This window comes from Paralichthys olivaceus, chromosome 21 (genome assembly GCF_024713975.1).
Source record: "Paralichthys olivaceus isolate ysfri-2021 chromosome 21, ASM2471397v2, whole genome shotgun sequence".
Taxonomy (NCBI): Eukaryota; Metazoa; Chordata; class Actinopteri; order Pleuronectiformes; family Paralichthyidae; genus Paralichthys; species Paralichthys olivaceus.
The window spans coordinates 2,912,763-2,935,647 of NC_091113.1; the positions used below are offsets into that span (position 1 = coordinate 2,912,763).

General features: G+C 45.3%; 2 protein-coding genes across 13 annotated transcripts; one reads left to right on the forward strand and one right to left on the reverse strand.

The window, feature by feature from the left end:
* Nucleotides 1-18: 18 nt before the first annotated feature.
* Nucleotides 19-3,528, reverse strand: srsf2a (serine and arginine rich splicing factor 2a). Of its 8 annotated transcripts, none has more exons than XR_002203701.2 (5): nucleotides 2,872-3,424; nucleotides 1,999-2,335; nucleotides 1,419-1,637; nucleotides 959-1,051; nucleotides 19-479 (listed from the first exon to the last, which is right to left on the reverse strand). XR_002203701.2 is itself a non-coding variant. In XM_069517388.1 (3 exons), the coding sequence occupies exons 1-2, from the start codon at nucleotides 3,204-3,206 to the stop codon at nucleotides 2,023-2,025; spliced, it is 648 nt and encodes a 215-aa protein (XP_069373489.1). In that variant the 5' UTR covers nucleotides 3,207-3,434; the 3' UTR covers nucleotides 19-1,637; nucleotides 1,999-2,022. The 8 variants fall into 8 exon arrangements, 2 of the variants coding, with proteins under 2 accessions (XP_069373489.1, XP_019963594.1); XR_011239694.1 differs by having other exon boundaries at nucleotides 1,324-1,637; XR_011239692.1 differs by having other exon boundaries at nucleotides 959-1,637; nucleotides 2,872-3,528.
* A 1,364-nt stretch (nucleotides 3,529-4,892) lies between these two features.
* Nucleotides 4,893-22,249, forward strand: rnf157 (ring finger protein 157). Of its 5 annotated transcripts, XM_069517765.1 has the most exons (20): nucleotides 4,893-5,589; nucleotides 8,624-8,742; nucleotides 11,018-11,106; nucleotides 11,423-11,572; nucleotides 11,791-11,908; nucleotides 12,045-12,111; nucleotides 12,209-12,252; nucleotides 12,441-12,488; nucleotides 12,634-12,705; nucleotides 12,816-12,975; nucleotides 13,779-13,891; nucleotides 13,993-14,225; nucleotides 14,514-14,616; nucleotides 14,771-14,879; nucleotides 15,681-15,898; nucleotides 16,015-16,077; nucleotides 16,182-16,230; nucleotides 18,299-18,409; nucleotides 19,712-19,746; nucleotides 20,202-20,364. In XM_069517765.1, exons 1-19 carry the CDS (start codon nucleotides 5,502-5,504, stop codon nucleotides 19,744-19,746), a joined length of 1,989 nt encoding a protein of 662 aa, XP_069373866.1. In that variant the 5' UTR covers nucleotides 4,893-5,501; the 3' UTR covers nucleotides 20,202-20,364. The 5 variants fall into 5 exon arrangements, with proteins under 5 accessions (XP_069373866.1, XP_069373863.1, XP_069373867.1 ...); XM_069517762.1 differs by lacking the exon at nucleotides 19,712-19,746 and having other exon boundaries at nucleotides 20,202-22,249; XM_069517766.1 differs by lacking the exon at nucleotides 18,299-18,409.
* The last annotated feature ends 636 nt before the right edge of the window (nucleotides 22,250-22,885 follow it).

Here is a 22,885-nt window from a genome sequence, read left to right on the forward strand (position 1 = left end):
ATTCAAGCCGGAAACGCATTTACAACAAAAAAAATGTTTATTAGCATTCACCTGAAGCAATTACAAGACGTTTGAAAGGTTCACAGAGGAATGCAATACACAAATTATTCATTGAGCAGTTTGAACTGCACTTTAAACCCTTCAACAGGAGTCACACTGGACCCAAATTCAAAAAGCGAGCAGGGCTAGTTTTCAACAGTGGGTAAACCACAGAGGGGGAGGGAAGGAAAGGAGGGAGGATAAAGAGAAAAAGGGAAGAAGAGAATCTGTACAGCACATGGAGGGAAGAAGTCACAAGACAGGAGAGGATGGATGATCTGCCACACCTGTGAGCTTACAAACCGGCAAACGGCAGCGGAGGGTCGAGCCCCGGAACAGCGCCGGGCACTCAGCACCGCAACACGCCACACCATGTCACCACCGCACTGCACCGCATCTTAACAGCTAACCAGCATTACTCAACTGCTACACAACTGCGCCTAGTGCACAAAAGATACACAAGAAAGAGGGTTAGAGTCATAGGAAATACTTTAACCAGACAGAAAAAAAAAAAAAAAAACTGGACAGAAAAGAAAATGCTATGCTGCCGGATTATCAAGTCACACATTGAGTGGCACTGTGAAATTTTTAAATTTTGTTTTTGTCACTGAGTGTACAAATAAGCCATTTCCCCCCAAAAAGAATGGGATGACATCCAACATAAACACTTATTCTACATCAACTTCATATCCATCTGGGAAAATTGCTAAACAAGGGGTTGTATTAAAGTAGAAGGAATTTATTGACAGGTACAAATTCAACCAAAATTAAAAGGAAAAAAACCCAATTTGATGGGGAGGGGGCACCTTCCATATCCCTTTCAATGTGCTCAACTTTACAAATGACGACAAAGTTACAGAATTTAAGTAAATTATGTCAAATGAAACATTTAAAACATTTTAGACCAAGCTCCAATAACCTTTCAGTCTGCGTTCAGTGGTAATAATGGAGTCCCCTTGCTCAATGTGAGGCTCTTCCTGGTGTCCTCTGCAAAGGCTCGGTCATCTGAGATCTGGAAGGAAAGAGAAAACACAGTTGACAAAAGCAAAACTAAAAGAAAGTCTCAACTCCTGCAGCTGATATTTAAACAGTACTGGTCTTATCTCTCCCCCCCCCCCGACACTTACATTTATCAATCTTTTTTTGTGTGGGATGAATCCATCTTTTTCCAACATACCTAACATTTGCAGCAAATCTTCACATTTGTTTACACACACACACCCCACACTCCCAAACACTAGTTGTAACAAGTTTCTTACACTCGGGCATATTTGAAAAACAAACCTCTGGGTCCGTTCCCTTTGTGAGAAGCGGAGGAAACCACAGGCACGGACGGGAACAGTGCTCAGCGCATCTGCCTGTGATCCCCGTGAACGTACCTCACCACACCACCTCATACACCAACTGACAGCCCGAACCACCGCCATGACGACCTGCTCCATAGCAACCACCGTTGCCTTGGTGACCTGCTCCTTAGCAACTGCCATCGCTCTCAGCAACAGGCAGGTCACATGGGCGGGTCACACACTAACTGCTCTCACACTGCCACACCCCCATCTCCTCCTCCTCCTCCTCTCTTTGCAAACAGGACTCCGCAGCTTGGAGGAAAGAATTCCACATTTAGGTGAACGTTTTTGAGTGATGCACCCCCACGTCCCAATCCCCCCCCCACACTCACATTAACCCAATTTGAAGTATTTGCTTTTCAAATAACATTCAGCCAAATCTCCCGGTGTGTGTTTTAGCTTGACTGAAGATACAAGCAAAGTAAAGCACACACAGCACATTGTCGTCAGCCCAAATTTAAACTGTACTTTCTAGAAACATGAAGGATTCTGGAGACCTTGATGCTTGTGTGCAAATGACTGCAATGAAGCATCCAGACAGCAGAATACCAGTGTTGAGTAACTATAATCTAACAAGTAACAATCATCAATCCACCCCCTCCCCCCTGAATACCGTAATATTGCGTCCATGTTGGAGTTACGGCTCAGCTTCGTTGTCCTCTGGTGATTTAGGCCTACTCTTGGATTTGGACCTGGACCTGGATTTGGACCCTCTGTTGGAAGGTGGGGTTCGACTCCTTGACTTGGATCTGGAGCGGGAGCGAGACCTGGAGGGGGACTTTGACTTGCTCCTCCTCGGGGTTCTTGACTTGGACTTGGACCTCGACCTGGATCTGGAGTAGGAGCGGGACCTGGACCGGCTGTAGTGATGGCGGCTCCTGGATCGGGAGCGGCTCCTGCTCCTGGACCGGCTGCGGCTACGTCTGCGGCGCCGGGGGCTGTCTGAGCGGCTGTGGAGAGAAAGACGGGGATGAAGTTATCAGTGATGCAGGAGCAGAATGGAAACAAATACAAAATGGTGGCATCAGAACTATTACCTCAAGTAACAGCTGTTCAGACGAAACAAAGCTGATCTCAATGAGGTAACAGATGAGTCCATCAACAACAAACTTTACAGTTAGCATTTAAAAAGCATTCGTAAGAAAGTAACATGGATAATATCCTTGTTAAAGCTCCTCAGGTGTGAACACTAGTGCTGCAAATACACAACAGTGACCTTCAATTCATCTTTTTGTACTTTTACTATTTTGAAATATGAAGTGATCGGTTATAATTGCACTTGAAGTTATCTGTTTACAATAGTAGGTATCGAAGAAACGGATGTTTTGACTGATTTGTAGTTTAGTAATAAACTGATAATCATAAGAAACCTCAAGATGCATGTGATTGTACTTTCGTATACTTTTCGCCATGTGCTCTTGGCCTTCCTCCCCAGCGAGAATAAACTCCCTAACACCAGGATTAGCCCTGGCTCCTAAGCCCGTACCCTCCGTATCTGCGTGGCGGGGCTCCTCTCCGGCTGTACATGGAGTCCGGCGGTCGCCCGTAGCGGGCCATCTGCACCCGAAGCTCCCGCCCGTCGAGCAGCGCGCCGTCCATCGCGTCCATGGCGTCCTCGGCGTCGCGCTTGTCGAGGAACCGCACGAAGGCGAAGCCGCGGCTCTCCTTGGTGTACCGATCCCGCGGGATGTACACGTCCCCCACGCGGCCGTACTTCTCGAACACCCGGCGCAGGGTCTCCGGGGACGTGCGGTAGGTGAGGTTGTCCACTTTGAGGGAGGTCATCCCCTCCACGTCTGGCGGCGGCCTTCCGTAGCTCATCCTGTTCTCCTCCGAGCAGCACGACCGGCCCCTTCAAACCGAATCCGGCCCAACAGTTAAACACGCCGGGTGTCTTCGCTTCAGAGGCTCCGGGCGGAGGATTTAAATCTCACTCTGGGCACTTCTTGTTGTTGTTGTTTGGTTCTGGACGTCGCAGCCTCCGCGTTGCCTTCACGTGAAATGGCGGCAACAAAGCTTCCTTTCCCCCCTTTCTTTGCGCCCGTGGTGGCCTCCTCTGATTGGTTGGTTGGACTCCTCAACCTCTGAGCTGCAATCAGCACACTGCCCCCTGACGGCAGGGAGGCGCCACGACAGGGACACAGCAAACTAGATACAGAAGAGTTTTTTAAATTTGAATATTTAAATTATCACAGATCATTCTCTCTCTCTCTCTCTCTCTCTCTCTCTCTCTCTCTCTCTCTCTCTCTCTCTCTCTCTCTCTCTGTCTCTCTTCTCTCCTCTGGAAATGGACGGACAGGAAAAATTTGTTAAACAGGACAATAAGAATAACAACAAAACATGAATAAATAGATGATAACATTTATAAGGACAAGCATCTATATATATAATGTGAGCACTTTTGAGTTAGGACTACCTGCAAAGTTCAAATACATTTCAATCGCGGGCACGCCTTCCTCCAGCGTCCTGGTTTCATTTATTTTCACACATGAAGTTCAAAGTTCAAAAATGGTTGTTTTGCAACAACAACAGGGATAGTTTCCTGTGTTTTAACTGTTTGATTTCTGCAGCAATAGGCTGCTTGTTGCATAAAAAAGTCTCTTTTAGTAATTTATATAGTCTCAAATATTAATCCAGAAAATGAAATTAATTCACTTGCAGCGTCTTTGTTTTATTTCATTTATTTTTAAGCAAAACGTTGATCAGAAAGCTGCAGCTGATTTAAAATGCTGCAGCTCGAGACCTCACTAACACCGAGAACGTGGATCGCATCACGATCTTTATTCCCTGTCTGTACAAATCTGAATTGAATTAGGAGCCAAAATGTGTTTCTGATCTCCTCAAGTCGTCTGGAACAAGTCCGCTTTATTTCCCCAGAGTGAAAACAAACATGGAGAAGCAGCTTTAGCTCCTTCGCTCCACATTTGTGGAACAAGTGGTCGGAGAACATCGTTCTTTTAAATGAAGGCTGAAGACTTTTTTTTTAAATTAAACTTTTTATTAATTTAAATTAATTACTCATTATTTACACAGAACTGTCATTTTAAGTCTTTGGTGCTTTTTGTATTTTAATTGACTTTGAATTACCTTGAGAGACAGAGGGGGGGGAGATAGAGGGAGAGAGAGAGAGAGAGAGGGGGGGAGAGAGAGAGAGGGGGGGGAGAGAGAGAGAGGGGGGGAGGGAGAGATAGAGGGGGGAGGGAGAGAGAGAGATAGAGGGAGAGAGAGAGAGAGAGACAGACAGAGATAGAGGGAGAGACACAGAGAGGGAGAGAGAGAGAGAGAGAGACAGAGAGGGGGGAGACAGATAGAGATAGAGGGAGAGGATGAGAGAGAGAGAGAGAGACAGACAGAGATAGAGGGAGAGACACAGAGAGGGGGGAGACAGATAGAGATAGAGGGAGAGAGAGAGAGAGACAGACAGAGATAGAGGGAGAGACACAGAGAGGGGGAGAGATAGAGAGACAGAGAGAGGGGAGAGAGAGAGACAGAGAGGGGGGAGAGAGAGGGGGGAGACAGATAGAGATAGAGGGAGAGGACGAGAGAGAGAGAGAGAGAGACTGCGCAAAACCTTCGGTCCGGATTTGTGTGTGTGTGACGTCACGAGGAGCCTCTCTTGACAGGATCCAGAAACGACGAACGAGCACCGGGAGGAAAACACACCGAGCACCGGGAGGACAACACACCGAGCACCGGGAGGAAAACACACCGAGCACCGGGGGGAGAACACAGCGAGCAACGGGAGGAAAAAACATCGACCACCGAGCTGCAGCGGCCCGGGGAGGGAGCTGTCGACCACCGCAGCGAACCGAAGCAGTCGGCCGGTTATCGCTCGGTTGTTCTTGTCGGTGACGATGGGATCGACGGTAATGGCTGTTTTTCTCTGCCTGTAAAAAAACAACAACAACTAAACAACAACAACATCGAGCAGCCCCGGAGAACAAGCCGCTAATCCCCGGGACGGTCGGGCACATTCACGGCGGCGCGGGGAGAGGACTCGTCGGGGACAGAACATGGACCGTGCCGCACCGACTGGATTAAACGGGACGGACTGAGGAGCGAACAAAGGCGAAGTGTGGATGTCCGTGAACCCGAGAGCTGTTCGTGTGACCGGAGATGGGAGCGTTAACGAGCCGACAGAACATAGGCGTGGAGGAGGTGGACATACCGTCCAGCTCCGTGTACCGTTACCCACCGAAATCTGGTAAGGCCCCGAACAACAGGGCGCACCGGGGAGGTGGGTTTCTCCTGCAGGACCGGGGGTTTGTTAACGGAGTTCCAGTGAATCTGTGCGTTCGGTACTTTTAAAGTACAACATGCATCATCATCCCCTTCTCACCGTGGTGTCTGTCCGGCCTGCAGGACATTCAAAGGCCTTTCACCTGGACTGGAGCATTAGTGTGGAGGCCCCGAGGGGCAGATCACAACGAGTCACAGAACTCAAGGATGGATGAGCAAACACAACATATAAGAGAACACACAACAACACCACAGGAGCAAACACAACATATAAGAACACACAACAACACCACAGGAGCAAACACAACATATAAGAACACACAACAACACAACAGGAGCAAACTCAACATATAAGAACACACAACAACACAACAGGAGCAAACTCAACATATAAGAGAACACAACAACACAACATGAGCAAACTCAACATATAAGAACACACAACAACACAACAGGAGCAAACTCAACATATAAGAGAACACAACAACACAACAGGAGCAAACTCAACATATTAGAGAACACAACAGCAAATGACAAAAACGTGACTTATAAAAAAGATTCATCAGCAAATAAGAAAACACAGCGACATGAGAAAACACAACACACAACATATAAGAGAACACAACAGCAAATGAGAAAACACAACGACAAATCGCAAAACACTACCACTTTAAACACGATGACATGGCAGCAAATACTAAAACACAATACATAAGAAAACAGTACGACAAAGAAAACCCAACAGCAGAGACATAGTTACACAGAAGACAATACAAATGCCAATCATCATCATCATTATTATTTGTGTTTGTGTGATTTGCTCTTCAGGACGTCTGTATATTATTTCCCTGCGTCACATATTGTTTATATGTTCTCAGGTGTTTTGCCGATCAGCTCGTATCTTGGTGCATCTTTGTGTTACAGGCAGACTTGGGTTAATGGCTTCATGACCGCCACAGTCTGTAGAATAAATAAGTGATGACGGCTCCGGAAAAAGGAGGAAAGTCTATTTAAATTAAAATCTATCCACGAGAGAAAGCGACATGTTTTTCAATTCAAATGAGGTTTTTCACTTTGGAGAAGGACTGCTGCAGACGATTAGTTCCATAATCCTTTGGTTTGAAGATTAGTTTTTTTTTAATACAAAATGACAAACATAATTAAAAATGCGCGCCATGATTTTTACAGAGCAGATGCTGAAATATCCAAATCAGCAAAATCCATTCATCTCACAGTGATAGAAGAGAGAGCTGAATTCATGTCACTGCTGTTTGCTTTAAGGCTGTGCACCCTGATTTATTCAAGAGGATTTCCTTTCAGTTTTTAAGATTAAATTCATGTTTTTGTTCATATTTTAATCAAAATCACATCAACAACCATCGCTACTCTCCACTTTTCCCATTCAGGCGACAGACTGTTCTTTAGACCTGGAATCAACCCGTGTGTGTTTTATATTCGTCTTTTTATTGTTCCTCCTCATGACATGTTGTGATTGCAGCAGCTCCCTATCGTGGTTGAGCTCTAATCCAATATCACCGTATATGTATGTTAATATTTATTACATTTCAATTCTGTCAAAAAAAACAGGGACATAAAGTAAATGAAACCCTCAGACGTGATGAGATCTGAAATAGAATAAGGGACAATAAATATAGTTTTATTGTGCTCAGACCTCAGGCTACATACAGATATTACAACAATATCTTAGATTTATTGTGATGTTAAATATGGAAGGGAAGAAACATGTGACGTGCGGCTGCCATTATCGTCCCCCCCCACGGTTCAGCTGTATTAGACCTATGAAATTGTAATAGAACAGTCAGAAGGAGCGGCGGTGGTGGTGGTGGTGGTGTTGGGAAGGAAGGTGGAGGCGATGGTTGCCAGTGAAACCAATCTGTCAGCCCCAGTTTCTGGTCTGTGGGATCTGGTGACAAAGCCTCGATCCAGCTCTCCTCTCCCACCTGCTGTAAATAACAACAAGGTAATGAAGAGACGGAGCGTCGTCACTGGAGCTTTTTCAGCTCATGATTTGTGCTGTTATATGGATCCTTCTTTTTCAGCAGCAGGGCGAGTAGCTGTGAGGTCAGAGCATCCTGCGTCCGTTAGTCAGCGCGAACCAAAACGGATTGTGATCCAGATCTGCGATGCAGGAATAGATGACCTCGCAGCAGCCGAAACGTGACTTGACTGTCCAGCATGTATTTAAAGAGTCCAAACCACCATTACAGTCTTATGATATTATCCCACCCCGTGATTAAAGGGCAGAACGTCTATTTAGTCTTGTTTGTCATCGAAGCTGAACTCTTGGTAAACAGGTGGACGAGCTTCAGACCAACGGTCAGAACACGTTCATCCTTTTCCGCTCTGTTTGTTCAGTTTTTAGTCTTTTGACGCTCGAGTTTCTTAAACGCTCACTAGTTGTTGTTTTTGGCTGCTTCAGTGGTGAATGGTTCAAATATTAAACAGAGGAGTTAATGATTTATACCAGTGAGGGGACGTGTGTGTGTAGGCAAAAATATTGAACTAATGTTTTGTTGGTTATTGGGGCATAAAACACAAATTGTTCTCTAACAAGTAAAAACAGAATAAAATGATTTCAGCAGTTCTCAGTTGTTAAACTTTACTTTAATACTACAGCCTGATTATCACACTGAATTTCCCTTCAGGGTTCGAGTAGCTGATGAGGGAAAAAAACCATAGTCTGGAACCATGCAAATGAAGAGTCCACTTCAAATTAATCAAGCTGCGACAAAAAACTCAGATATCAGTTCCATAAATTTGCCAGATTGGGATCTTTCTTGGCCCATGTTCTGTCCTTCCAACAAGTTTCAAGAAAATCTGTTCAGTAGTATTTGTATAAGCCTGCAAACCTATTGTAAAGTATTATAAAATACATTTGAAATAATTTAACCGATTAAAAGATCTGTCTGAGCTGTTCTACCGGTGACGTGATTTGAGTTTGTCGTGTTTTAAAATGAAGTTTGTTTCTCTGTGTGCAGGGAGTTACTTCGCCAGCCACTTCATCATGGGGGGAGAGAAGTTTGACTCCACCCATCCGGAGGGTTACCTGTTCGGGGAAAACACAGACCTTAACTTCCTGGGGACCAGACCTGTAGCGGTAGGTATTTGTTAAAGAAACAAACAGTCTCACCACACGGAGGCCGTTCTGGAGCCGATCACAGCCGACACTGGTTCTGGGGGCGAAGTATATTCTGTTCGGGGAGCGCCAGCGTGTCGCGGGGACAGTTTGTAACTTTAGAAAATAGTGTAAAATGAAAAAGACGATGTTTTAAAAAGTCCTCTTCTGTTCAACCAACAGTCTGAAACAAAAAGATATTCAATCTACGATGATCAGATTGAGAAACAAGAACAACTCTTTTTTGGGTGATCAGCTAAGTGATGAATAAAAAAACTAATTTCAGCATCAATAATTGTAGCTGCCTCTGGTATTTAACAGGATCGGCTGCATTTCAGCAGCAGCAGCTGCAATTAACAGGCTTTCACACTGTCACTGGTTTAAATTTGTTTCACTCTCTCACCCTGTCGAGCTAATTAAAAGTGAAATGACAGTCTGTCGGCTTCCAGAGCAGAAACGCTGATAAGGGACGGTTCCTCCTCCGGCGGCTTGGCTCAGTCTAATCTCCAACCTGAAGGTCGAACTAATGAGAGCTGCAGATAACATTTTTAAAAAGCCCACGTCCAGAGAGTTTGACGGAGAGCAAAGAGCAGGGAGTTAAAATGTTTGACTGATACGGAGACACTCGGCTCCATCTCTCCATCCTAATCTCAGTCGCTCTGCTCTTTCTGTCTAGACTGGGGCTAAAATTAGGAGTGCAGTTTTTCTCCCGATTATGTGGGTGTTCATAATCCTCCTGTGGACACAGAACTCAGCTGGCACTGGTGCTTCTTTTTTTTTTTTTTGTGTGTGTCAGAAGCTTTACCAGCATTATGATGTTTTGTGGTTTCTGAGCAGATGGCAGCTCTGGAATCATAAACCCGGCCGCAGTTGTTGTGTTCTCGGTCTCCTGCGCCGCTCGACAAATACGATAATGGACGGGGCTATGTTTAGGGATTGTCCGAGACTACTGTCTGAAGCACGGGGGATATCCAAAATGGATTTTTAGTCATGCCGGTGGTTTGGCTTTGTTTGTTTTTCAGTTTGTCGCGACTGAAATATCTCAACTCTTCAAATAGATTAATAATTATTAGATTGCTGCGACAGTCTGTTCGTACATATCTTTACTGACCCCTTGACAGTTTTGGCTTTCGGTATAATACTGTGACAACTCTCACATGGACTGTCATGAAATATTCTGCGAACAGTCATGCTCCTCTCAGGAGGAACTTAAAGCATTATCCTAATCCTCAGCTGCACTTCAGTGACATATTCCAAGTCCATACTGCATTACTAATACTCAGCAGCTCAAATAAGTATTAAATCTTATTAAAACCATTTCGTTTTAATTGATAGCTCCACCGTGTCCAGGGCAGCATCACAGAGCTGCTACTGAAAACGTCCACTCGATTTTTCACGATTCGAAAAAGACTTGAGGAGCATGTGTGAGGAAATCCAGACCGATTTTACAACATAAGACGCGCTATGTTGCTGCTGAGTTTCCAGTGAGTGGCTCTTTGCAGCATCTGTTCCTCCGCGTGTGAGTGTTTGTTTGTGTGGTTTACAGGCGCAACTCCTGCTGAGCCCAGATGTGTAATAATACTGAATATGGGGCCATTCACAGCTACACAAACCCACACACACGCATACAGATGAGGGGTTGTAGTGTGGAGGTATCTGACCACATCCTGCATGTTTCTCCTCCAGAGAGCCTCAAAAACCGCCTCGGCTCTCGTCTTACGCTCAGTCAGCAACTTCTGGCTTCAAACGCACAACAAAAAGCAGTGCTGAGAAGTGAACCGCAGAAATTGGCTCAAGTTTTTAAAGGTTCTGTGTCAATTTTACAGCATTTTGATGTTGGTTTTTAATCACTTCAGGTGAAAAACATTTATACCCCGTCACAGATCTGTGAGTTGATCTGTTCCTTTTAACCGGCTTGCAAAAAAACCTTGTCCGTTTGACCCTGGACTGCTGTTATACACTCCTGCGGTCCCTTTGTGTGCAGAAATGTGCCGAACAGTGTCTGAAGTGTCAGCCGTATCCCTGGAAAGGCTCAGTCGGAGCAGAATTTTAGCCTCAGCTCAGCACTTGTCAGCACGGATCTCGCTGGTGCTGACAGCACTTTTGTGTAAAGGTTAAACCCGGAGCAGCGGCGGTCATCTTGTAACCCTGCAGTCCCTGCGGTAAAGATAGGAATGTTGGTGCGGTTGAGGAATACTACTTTTTTATTTTTATTTTACAACTGTAATTTTATTGTTGTCTCTTTTTTTTTTTTCAGTTCCCGTACGCAGCCCCTCCACCTCAGGAACCAGTAAAGACGCTACGAAGCCTTATCAACATCCGTAAAGACACCCTGCGGCTCGTACGGTATGTGCACCTCTGTCCACCTCAACACACACGTAACGCCTCATTTCACCACCGCTGTCTAATTTTTTACACCCTGAGTTATTTATAGGGAATAGGCCACAACATATAATTAAATGAATGGTGTCATGAAAATCCTACATGCATCTTTTATTATCTTCAGGGGTAATCTAATTACACAAGCTTTAAACAGAAGCACTAAATACACCTTCTCCTTGGAAATGGGACAAACACACGTACAGATGAATAAAATTTATTCAGGTCTCAAACATCAATTTCTGTTCTCTACTCATTAAAACCGTCTCCCTCTCTCCCGTAGGTGCAGCGAGGACCTGAAGCTGCCGGGTGATGAGGCGACGGGGAAGAACAGGGCCTGCTACAACGTGGAGTTCACCTTCGACGCCGACACACAGGTCGCCATCACCATCTACTACCAGGCCATCGAGGAGTTTCACAATGGAGTGCCAGTGTAAGTGTGTGTTCATCTATATTCACTTTCTATCGTGTTGAATTTGAGAAGAGCGGCATCTGCTCCCTTTAGTAATTTTTTTATAGAAATAGAAAAAGAAGCTCGTGCTGAAGAGAAGGGAGTTCCATAAATATTCATGCAGGCACTCATAAGTAAGTAAGGTCTTAACATATTTATTTTCTGATTTGCTGTGTGTGTGTGTGTGTGTGTGTGTGTAGTTACCTGCCCCAGGACAGCTCTCTGCAGTCCGAGACCGTGCACTTCAAGAGGGGAGTTTGCCAGCAGTTCTGTCTGCCCTCACACACGGTCAACCTCAGCGAATGGGCTGACGAGGAGGTAAGCCATCGGTGTGTGTGTGGGCTCTAATCTGAAGTCTGTACGAGCCTGAGCTGTGAAGCTGGTTGAAGCACACGGACAAACACACGTGTGTTAATATCCCATCTCTCTCTCTCTCTCTCTGTTTCATCCTCAGTTGCTGTTTGATATGGACAAGGAGATTTTCCCCATGGTGGTGCAGGCTGTCGTGGACGAGGGAGAAGGTGAGTTACTGCGTGTTCATCACGCTGATGATCTGATGCGAAAGCATGGCCGCAGAATATCAAACACATCTGTGTCCGCTGTTTCTGATCTCTGCAGAGCATTTGGGACACTCGCACATTCTCCTGGCTACATTTGAAAAGGTGAGGAAGACGGTTCAAAAGCCTGAGGGAAACTGTGGCAGGAATTTGTGCAGATGTTAGAGAAAAACATTTTCAGCAACGAATTTCTAAATAACTTTTCTCGCTAAAATTCCAAACATTTGCAGGAAGCAGCGTCTGAAATGTTATTTTTCCTGCTTTTCTTGACCAACTTTTATTTTGTGTGGCAGCACATGGATGGGAGTTACTGTGTGAAGCCTCTGAAGCAGAAACAAGTGGTGAATACACCTGTTTTACTTCTCGCTCCTTCTTTCATCCTTTCGTGCAACTTTTTTTTTTTTGTTTTACGCTTTTCAAAGACAAACAAACAGCGAGTCTTTATTTCCCCGATGCCTTTTTTCTTCAACGTGTTCCTTTCCCCAGGTGGATGGAGTCAGTTATCTGCTGCAGGAGATCTACGGGATAGAGAACAAATACAACAGCCAAGAATCAAAGGTAAACCGCAGATGACACAAGAGATTCTTCTGTCTGCTCCTCCAACGTGTCGTGAAATCATTCAGGGCGACCGTCGGTGTTTGAAAATCCTCTTTCTTCTCAACATCCAGGTTGCTGATGATGAGATCAGTGACAACAGCGCCGAGTGTGTGGTGTGTTTGTCGGACGTGCGGGACACACTCATCCTGCCGTGCAGACACCTGTGTCTCTGCAACGCCTGCGCCGACACGCTGCGCTACCAGGCCAACTGCTGCCCCATCTGCAGACTGCGTGAGTCCCCAATCCGTCTGCCAGCTGTTTGAGATGTGTGCAGAGCTCTGTGTCCCAATCAGAAATTACATCATTGTGAGGCAGCAATTACAGTTATTAACATTTTCCAACCCTTTTTTTTCAACAATATAACAGAATCACAAATTGCGCATTCGATCTCGTGCAATATTTATTTTAAGGCGTTCCCGCACAGAGGCTCAAAATATGGGCAGAGGAAATGGAAATTTTAATCAATAGCCAACGGATTTATCACCGCTGAGTGACCACTGCAGCAGAGGAATCAGAGTCTGGGGAAAAAGCAGCTGCAAAACCTGCGTCATGGTTTGAACAGAGAGAGAGAGAGAGAGACTGCAGCAGACAGGAACAGTGAGAGAGAGACAGATAGAGAGAGAGAGGAAGGCAAACTACAGGATGCATCATAGGGTGACTTTACTGGAGCTTTTCTCTCAGCATTGCAACACAAGATAATGGAATTTATTTGTTGTCTCTTGCTTTTTTCCCCCCAATCGTTATATGTTTCTGGTCCTGTATAATGATGACTGCATCAGACATTATTATTTATTAAGTTGGTCATTAAGAAAATATTTTTTTTTGATTACAGCAATGATCTCGTTAAAAGAATGTTAGTTACCAAGAATCTCCTCTGGAGAGACATCTGGCTATTATTAACTGATATTTCCTTAAATGCGTTCTTCATTGACATCTGCTCTTTTAGTGAAAATGTCGCCGCGTTGAAGAATTCTCATAGTTTTTATAAAAATATATAAATAAATGTGTTTTTAAATTTCTTTTTGTATTAACAGCGTTCAGAGCTCTGCTGCAGATCCGAGCCATGAGGAAGAAACTCAGCCCTCTGTCACCCACGAGCTTTAACCCCGTCATCACGTCACAGACCTCAGACTCAGAGGAACACTCGGTGAGACAAAACACAACGAACATGATTATATATAAAATAATTCATTGTTCATCCACCGTCCCGGAGAACTCACATCCTCAGTGTCCTCTTCTCGTGTGCAGGCGTCGGAGCACATCCCTCCAGGCTACGAGGTGGTGTCCCTTCTGGAGGCGCTGAACGGGCCCCTCAACACCTCCTCTGTGGCTCCTCCTCCTCTCCACTCTGGCCCGAGCCACGTCTCTGGAGCGCTGCCTCCGTACAGCAGTGAGCCCCACCCCACACCAGCACGCTCCCTCTCCCCTCTCGACCACTCCAACTCCAGTCAGGGACTCAAACTCAAGAAGAGTGGTTCAAAGTGAGTCTGCGTGTCAGATAAAAGTTTTATACTTAAAGTTAACAGAGACGTGATATTTTACTTCTCTTAGTGTTCTTAAGATGAATCTTTATGTTTTTGACCAATAGAACCAGAGTTTTATTTACAAAAATACTCAAACTACAGAGTCATTTTACAGTTCTGTCAATTATGACCACGTTCTCCTGAGATCATGTGTTTATTCTGTCTCTCTGTTATGTCAATGTCTACTTCGCACCAGTACATTGAACCCACTCCAGTTATTTTTATCCCTTGCTTTATTTATTTCAGGTCACTTTCCCAGAATTCCTCTGTGCTTCCCGAGGAGGAGGATGAGAAGTCCTGCAGTGAATCGGAGGCCTGTCGCCACAAACTGGCTGTGAACCAGCAGGAGGTTTGTGTGTCTGCGTGTTTTTGTTCATGTTCGTATCAGATATTTGTGTTTGTGTGTAAGGAATGATGTGGCGTCGGTTGTGAGCCTCTCTCTCTCTCTTTCTCTCTCCCTCTCTCTCTCTCTCTCTCTCTATAATGCTTCTCTTGTGTTACAGTGTGGAGTGACTCCAGACAGTGAGAACCTGACTCTCTCCTCGTCTGGAGCCATCGACCAGTCGTCCTGCACTGGAACTCCGCTCTCATCCACCATCACCTCACCTGAAGGTACACACACACACAATCCAGTTCACTGACATGATGTATTCCCTAACTCTGAGTGTAACCATGACACTTAAATGTCCACCCCAACCAGAACCTGACCTTATACAGTTCGAACCTGAACTTAAAACCAAATCTCGACCTTCAAACGAACCTTTTAAGCAGCGTGGTTCAACTAAAAATAACTTCTAGACCTCTGATATATGCTTTGTTGACTTTTATACAATGTACTGATTTCATCAAACTAGGTATTTTGTTATTGTTGTGATGTAGAGACCCCTAGCTGCAGAATTCCATATTGTTTGTTTAACGATTACTTTGACTTTTAGTCCGTGGCCCATCTACTAACATGGAGGAGGCAGGGCGTATGAGGTATACTGCAGCCAGCCACCAGGGGGTGATCAAGATACTTCGCCTTCACTTTTTGCTGTTGTATTGTCCGTCTTTTCACACAGTCTGTGCTTCACAGGTGCTCGCTGGCGGCCTTTTCGACCATTGAACAGAACCAGGCTAGCTGTTTCCCCCTGTTGCCAGTGTTTATGCTAAGCTAAGCTAATCAGACTCCAGGCACGGACATAAAAACGTCTATTTCCCTAAATCTGGAACGATTTCTTTAATATTACCCAAAGACATTTTAACCTAATTTGCATTTACTAACATCCAACAGAAAGTAAAGTATTTACTGCTGTTGGTAATTTCACGAGATCAGAGATCACCGTCTTTTTTTTTTTAAATGATGGAAACCAAAGAAAAAGAGAAAAAACTCTCAGAGCCCGAGCGTGACGTGTGTCTCCGTCTGTCTGTCAGACCCAGTGAGCAGCAGCCTGGCCCAGTCAGTGATGTCCATGGCCTCGTCGCACTCGCAGCACTCCCACATCAGCACTGACACCATGTCCTCCATGTCAGGGTCCTACCTGGCCGGGGCCGAAGGCGAGCCCGGGGGGGAGGAGGGGGGAGGCGACGCGGAGGGCGAGGAGAACCAGGACACGCCCGTGGAGAGGCGAGGGCCGTCGCAGCAGGACGGGGTGAGGACAGAGAAACTCTCCGCATCATCCTGTAATTTAGAACGTGTAATTTCCTCACTGGAGATTTTTCCTCTTCTTCTTTTTGTCTTCTGTTCTTCGTCTGTTCTTTCAACCAGGAGTTTTCCAAACAGCCAAAGGAACAGAACTACTCAGTGGCTGTAGAGGAGCAGGACTCAGAGGTGACTGCAGAATACTGACCTTTGCATTAACGCTCACCTTTTTTAACGTTTAACTTCATAAACCCTTTTTTGTCTCTGTTTTTTTTTTTTTTTTTTTCCTTCAGGGAAATGATGTGACAGAAGAGGACTGCTCCTCCCCGTCTAATGGGAAAGGTAACCATGGCGACCAACCTCCCCCCTGTCACCCTTGACCTCTCACCCTTCCCCTTTTGCATCTGTTGCACTCTCTGGCCATGTGAAAAAGAAATGACCCTTCTCATACAAAACTAAACTGAGTGATGACATCCATTTTAAAATAAAGGGAACCCATGTCAGACATTGTCCTGTAGATGGGGCTGTCCCTTTGGAAATGCACGTGATGCCGGCTGACACCACCACGAGCTGCAGCGTCTTAACTAGAGTGAACGGCTTCTCATACAGTTTGTGTGCAATGGAACCTTTTACTACTTTGCAGCGACGGCTGAGATCTTAAGATTGAATTCAACGAAGCACGGAAATCAAGTGTTTTCAGACCAAACTGCGTTCACAGAGGATGCTCTGATGTGGCTGATTATGATCGCCACGGCACGTTTGTTCAGTCGGGTGCTGATCAGAGCATCTGTCAGAACGTCTTCCTGTGTAGTTCAGAAGAGGTTCTGCTGCTGACCTGCATTTGCACGATCCGCATGTTGTGTGTACAGTATGCGTGTTTGTGTGTTTGCTGTATGAAGAGTGTCGTTTAGCACGACAGTCCGCATCTGCTGCTTTAACTTATTCATCGTGAAGCTTCTTTGTGCTCCATCTGCACTGCTGAGCTGTTGATGAGCCTACGAGTGTGTGTGTGTCTGTGTGTGTGTGTGTGTGTGTGTGTGACGCAAACGCAATGTCACTTTCCATTAGACACCAATTTAAAACGTATATGAGCGAATTAGTTTCTCTGTTGAGTGTGAGTGAGTGAGTGAGTGTGTGGTGACACCTCGGGCCAGACTGAAACATTCTCTATGTTCCTGTGTGTTGCTGTGAATGACCTTTCAGTTCTTTAGGAGACGAGCGGACCCGTGCGGCCTGACGCTGCGAACATGTACTGAAACATATAGACGCACTATAGTTTGTCTGTTTGCTCGTGTGTAGCATCTGCACCGGCGCTGCCAGACAGCTTCTGTATGTGCCCTGTCTGTGTCTCCGTGCTGAGCTGCCAATCATTCAATCATCTCCGTTCCTTCCTTCTCATTAGTTCCACACACACACAGAGACATATAACTGCACACACACATTCTTGCATGAGGCACTTACACATGTTAAACCTGTCACTGTGTATCCACTGGCCCTGCTGGAAAAGGCAGAAACAACGTGAATCCATAGTGTTGATGTGTCAGATTATTTATTGATGAGAAACTATAGACACCAAAATCACATCATCGTTCGCCCCAGTGTGTCGGACTGAGAGCTGAGAACTTCAGAGTGGCAGCTTTAAAACAGAATGAATTTTTAAAAGTCAGAAGAAAATATTTATTTCAGTTTCCTTACCAACAAATGTTTGGTATTTTTAAATTTCGTTTACAACGGGCTTCGATATTTTTCTCTTTCCCTGTGAGTTGTACGATTTTAACCAGAATTGAATAGAAGATTCCAAAGTTCACCTGTAGACCTCTCTCCGTCCATCCATCCATACATCCATCTGTTTTCTGCTGCCATGGCAACTCCGGATGTTTAATGATTAATTAAGTAGTTAGATTATTATGATACACGGCTGAGAAGTACTGACAAAAATAGATTATTATGCCTGATAAATAATTCCTGGTACATGCTTTGACGACTGTCATTGTCAAACTTAAATGGGGTCTCACTTAACTTAGTTTCCTCCCTCGTCCGGTGTCCCCTCCAGTTTAAGAAGCACTGGATCAGAGGATTGTATTTTTCTTATGAAGGCCAAACGAACCTGCTCTCTTCGTGTCTCGACGTCGACACACAGAAATCTCTCGGCTCCAGACTCAGTGATTTTGGTGTAACTGAGTCAAACTCCCTTAAAACCTCAGTTAATTTAAGACTCACTCAGATAAACCGCAGACAAATATCATCTTCCCATTCCAGCATGGCCGACCTCCACCCCCCTCCACCTCCGACACCCTTCCTCCCTTGCTCCCTCACCCCGCCTGCCCCCCAGTCCTCACCCTCCTCCTCCTCCTCCTCCTCCTCCCGCTGTGCCTGGCTGCTCTTGTTTGACCTTTGCCCTCGCTTGCAGGTGGGCGGAGCAGGTGTCCAGAGTTGGCCAATAACAATCAGGGCGTCGCCCTCTGTGACACGCCCTCTTTGGGGTTGGATAATGAGCAGGCTCCCGACAGCCGATTCGCCGGTGAGTGGCAACCTCTCGAACATGGACAGATGAGAACGTAGGAAGGAGGGGGAGTGCATGAGTCAGAAGAATTAAGGATTTCTGACACATTCGTTTTTTTCAATGCCAACAAGCTCATTGGAATTAAAGCTAGTGAGAAAACCAGAGAGGACATTTTGCCCAGCATGAAGATCTGGAGCCGTCCTTCTTCTCTTCATTCCTCCCCTTCGGTGTTGTGGTGCTTCATTGCTTTCTCAGTACCGGTTAGCTGTGCACCGCCTCCCCCCTCTTAGCCGAAGCCCTGGTGTGTGTGTTTGTGTGTGAGTGCATCTTATTGTGTGTGTTTGCATGCTGTGTTTCTTGTGTGTGTGTGTGTGTGTGAGAGAGAAAGTCTTGTCTATCCCAGAGTTCATGTTCAACGTCTGCCAGCTCCGAGCCGCTTTGCCAAACATCTGCTCCTCATTCTTACGCCCCGCCATCTTCCCTCCTGTCCTCTCCCATCCTCCTCCTGCTTCTCGACACTTGGTGCGTTACTGTGATGGGAGCTAAAGGTCTCGATTTTTTTTTTCCTTTACAGCATTTTGTTAAATTGAGGTTATTTACACTCTGGGGTCCGTGATGATTTTGTTATTTTTTTTGCCAACTTTTCATGCATTCATATTTGTCTTTGTGCATCTTTTAAACCCTGCATATTGTAAACATAATGAATTCTTATCAAGTTAACAAAATATAATACCAGCCACAATAAAAATGTCGTAATTGCGCAAAATATTTAATAAAGCAGCTCAATGTTTCAAAAAAAGATTGTTTTATCATTCATACACACCAATAAAATGAGAATAATACAGTCTATTTAGATAAACATCGATTTATTCTAATTCAAATTCTCCCCTTTAATAAAAATCTTGCATTTAAATCAATATTAACATTTCAGTTGTATTGTTTTCTGTTGTGAGAGTAACTTTGAATGAAACAGTTGTTAAAGGACTCCAGAGGGTTAGTTTAACGTAAAGTCGGGTTCAAACTCTCTCCTCCTCCTTTAGCTCTGTGTCATTTCAGAAGCTTCCCTCTGTTAAATCCTCTGATTTCCCGTCATCTCCTTGAACCCGTTTCACCTCTTCGCTGTTTTACGGTGAATATTGTGACATGTTTTCTCTCTCGTGTGTCGTAAAAGTGTTCTGTTATCTCTGTTTCTCTCCCTTTTTTCCCCTCCTGTCATTCTTCACATGTTCTGCTGTCTTTTCCTCGGATCTTTTCCTTCTTCCCCTTTGTCTTTCTTTCCTCTGTCTCTTCTCCTTCTTTCGCCTTCTATCGGATGGACAGATGAGGAGTCGTGCCCAGTGCACATTGAGGACTAGGTATGGAGTTATGGTCGGAGATCAGACACCAGGGTCACAAACTGTAGTTTCATGACGATCATTCATCTTTTATTATAACTCACGTTAGCTGCTTATCATCAGTTTAACTTGAAACTGCACTTTAAAATAAAACCAAAGATACTAAAGTGATGCAGATTATTTTTCTCATAACTTTGGTTTTAATTAGTTGTTCAATGCTTTTAAAATGTGACAGTGGTTCCATCCCCCGATGCTCAGACTCTGGCTCTAAAAGACGTCATCAGCGCAAGATGGCAGCGTCCGTACCCGCAAAGTTGTGGCTTCATTTAAAATGAAATCGAAGCAACGATTGTAATTGTTGACGTCAGTTTACTTCTGAACCGCTCGGCCGCGGTCCAGTTTCCGCTCTGGTGGGATTTTTTCATTCAAACTAACCGTCATCTCTCTCCGTCTCTTGTCGTTCTTCTCTCGTTCAGATCTGATGTACCTTGGGGGCTACAGGCCTGTTTTGGAGCCCCTCCCCCACCACACCTCCACCAGCAATATCAACCTGGAGGAGCAGGGGGCCGATAACAGGGACGGCCAGAGTCCCAAACATCCTCGCCGCGGACCACTCATCGTGTAACACGCTCTCACACACGTACACAAAAACTTAAACCCAATCCATCCAGACCCGTCTTACCCTGTCGTAGTGCTGCATAGCTGGATACTGTCCTCGCTGAACAGGGAAACCCCCCCCCCCCACCACCACCACCGCTCTGAACCTCTGATTGTCGTGAAACTCTTCCTGAGTGGAAAGAGGAGGGAAGAGGAACAAACAGCATCGACCTCTCCACTGAACACTTTACTCTCACCAAGTTTCCTTTATTTGTTTTTGTCTGTGACCGAACGTGTCGTGGGAAAGATGATCGTACTGCGAACATTATTATTTATTACTTGTAGGTGTAACCAATTGAGTGCTGTGTATTGTGACACTATCTTTAGAAACATACATGCTGCTCCTTTCCTTTCCTCATTTGACCTCTCCTCTCCTCTCCCCTCCTCTCCTCTCTGTTACCAGCCAAACAGTCAGGGGCTACTGTGATCGGCAATCGGATTTATTACTAATCTACTTCTTCTTCTCTGTTATAAACTTGCGTTGAATGAGTGTTCTGACACTATATAAAAGTCAGCTCGCACCAGACAACCTTACGTTACCATAGCAAACTGAAAAAGTCCGGACTCCTCTCGTCGGATCAGGGAGCTCCGGTCTCGACTTCGCATGCAGCTTTCGACTGCTGCTGATCTCCTTCACCTCTCCACCCTGCCGTGAACTTAAAACACGATAACCATTGCTGAATGTGAATCCAGAAACTCTCGGACTTGCGAGCCGGCGCACGAGCCACGAGATGAGCAGAGAAAGACGCGTCTCACAGAATGTAACTCGTGGAAGAAGGGGAATGTACGTGACATCTTAATCGTCACCTGAACTGGAATTAAACACAAACTGTGAACCTGGAAGTGGTTCTTTAAAAACACACCCACCGCGCCACACTCTCTTTCTGCAGCTACGTGTTAGCATGTCCGTTTTTTCCTTCAACTGGAAATCAACTATTACCACCAAGCAATAAAGATGCCGGAGCAGCGTCTCTTCCTTTTTCCTCTGCAGGAGGACGCTCACCCACAGTCCAGACAAAACTGTGTTTGCACCGGCCTCTTCAATCAAATACAGACATTCGTGTGTGTTTAAGTGTCATTTTTTAATTTAAAATTTTAAAGGGATTGATTGTGAGAAAAACAACGATTGAGATTGAAGCCTCGCTGTGGTCGACTGGTATTTAGTTCCTCGTGATCATCGCCCTGACGAACCCTCTTTCTTCTCATCCGTGAGGCTTTTAGTTGTTTCGGTTTGTTACAACTTTTAATGTATAGCTCACCTGTTGTTGTTGTTCTTCTCCGTTTCTGTGTTTTTAAGTTGTTGCAAAACACTGTGTTGTTTATCAGAATGTGGATGAAAATATGTGAAGCATTTGTAAAGGTTTACGCACACTCACACACACACACACACACACACACACACACACACACACACCTCACAAATTACTGAAAAGGGACGATATCAACATTTAATGCATTATTAGCTGTTTCCTAGACGACACACGTTGCGGTGCATGAGGCGATAGTAGAGTAAGCATGTTAGTCTAGGTCAGCCTGCACCCTCCTCTAGAATACTTGATGATGGATCACTGCTCACACACCAAGACGTTTTCATGTCCGTCTGTAGAGTTAACTAATCGGTTGCTGGCTCCTTATTCCCTTGACCAAACTGTCGAGGTCAAGACTACTGCACTATTATATCCAAGCTGCAAACAGTCACGTGATTACAGATTACAGATGTGCAGAGGAAGCCGTCCTCCGGCTCCTGTCGCAGTGTGATAGCAAAGGAACGGGTTCTGAATCTGCGAGAGCCCACTTTTTCTAGAACCAAGAGTTAAAAATGTCAAAGAAAAATTATCAAACAGACAAATAAAGATTTTGCAACTAAGCCGTCACTGAGTGATTTTGTGTAAATGTGTGAGATTGAATCTCGTCCCTGAGAATAAAACGCTGCTCTGAGACGTTTCCCGTCACGATCAGCTTCAAAGAAACACTCTAAATGTAACTCAAGTCTTCACAGAAGAAGATTCACAGAGACTGTGGAGGATGTAACATTCCACCGTGACCTCACAACACATTTCATCTGGACTCTGCCTTAAGAGGATGTAAATAGTAAATCAGCTGTGGTGCTGTGCTGCCGGCAGTGGACAGTGAGTGCAGCACTTTAATGAAGGTGAGTGGGAGTAAATGGTGATCAAGTTCCTGTCTAATTGAATTGTCTCGTGTTGTGAGCTGCTCTTCTTGTTCCACTAACATCTGTGTCGTAGCTGAATTGAAACCCGCTTTTCTTCAGCTGTAAAAAAAGCTGCAGATTCACATTATCTGTGACCCCCCCCACCCCCCTCCCCCGCCTGCCTGCCTTTTCTGTAGTGTCATTAAACATCACTCACCTGTAAACCAATCATCTGCAGCCTCACCTGTCTTCTGAACCAAAGCCTGATGTATGTTCACCCCTCTCCTCCTCTGAGAGCCAATCACAGCCTGGCGTCCGACCAGGGAGGGGTTTCTCCTCTCGGGGGTGGGG

Bases quoted from the DNA above. Each gene is read 5' to 3' on its own strand.
- srsf2a (XM_069517388.1), bottom strand. From the start codon at position 3,206: ATGAGCTACGGAAGGCCGCCGCCAGACGTGGAGGGGATGACCTCCCTC. The intron at 2,336-2,871 runs GTACGGGCTTAG...TTCTCTCCACAG, and splicing joins CCGCCACGCAGATACGGAGG to CCGCTCAGACAGCCCCCGGC.
- rnf157 (XM_069517762.1), top strand. From the start codon at position 5,502: ATGGGAGCGTTAACGAGCCGACAGAACATAGGCGTGGAGGAGGTGGAC. The intron at 14,617-14,770 runs GTTTGTGTGTCT...CTTGTGTTACAG, and splicing joins TGGCTGTGAACCAGCAGGAG to TGTGGAGTGACTCCAGACAG. The intron at 18,410-20,201 runs GTGAGTGGCAAC...TCTCTCGTTCAG, and splicing joins TCCCGACAGCCGATTCGCCG to ATCTGATGTACCTTGGGGGC.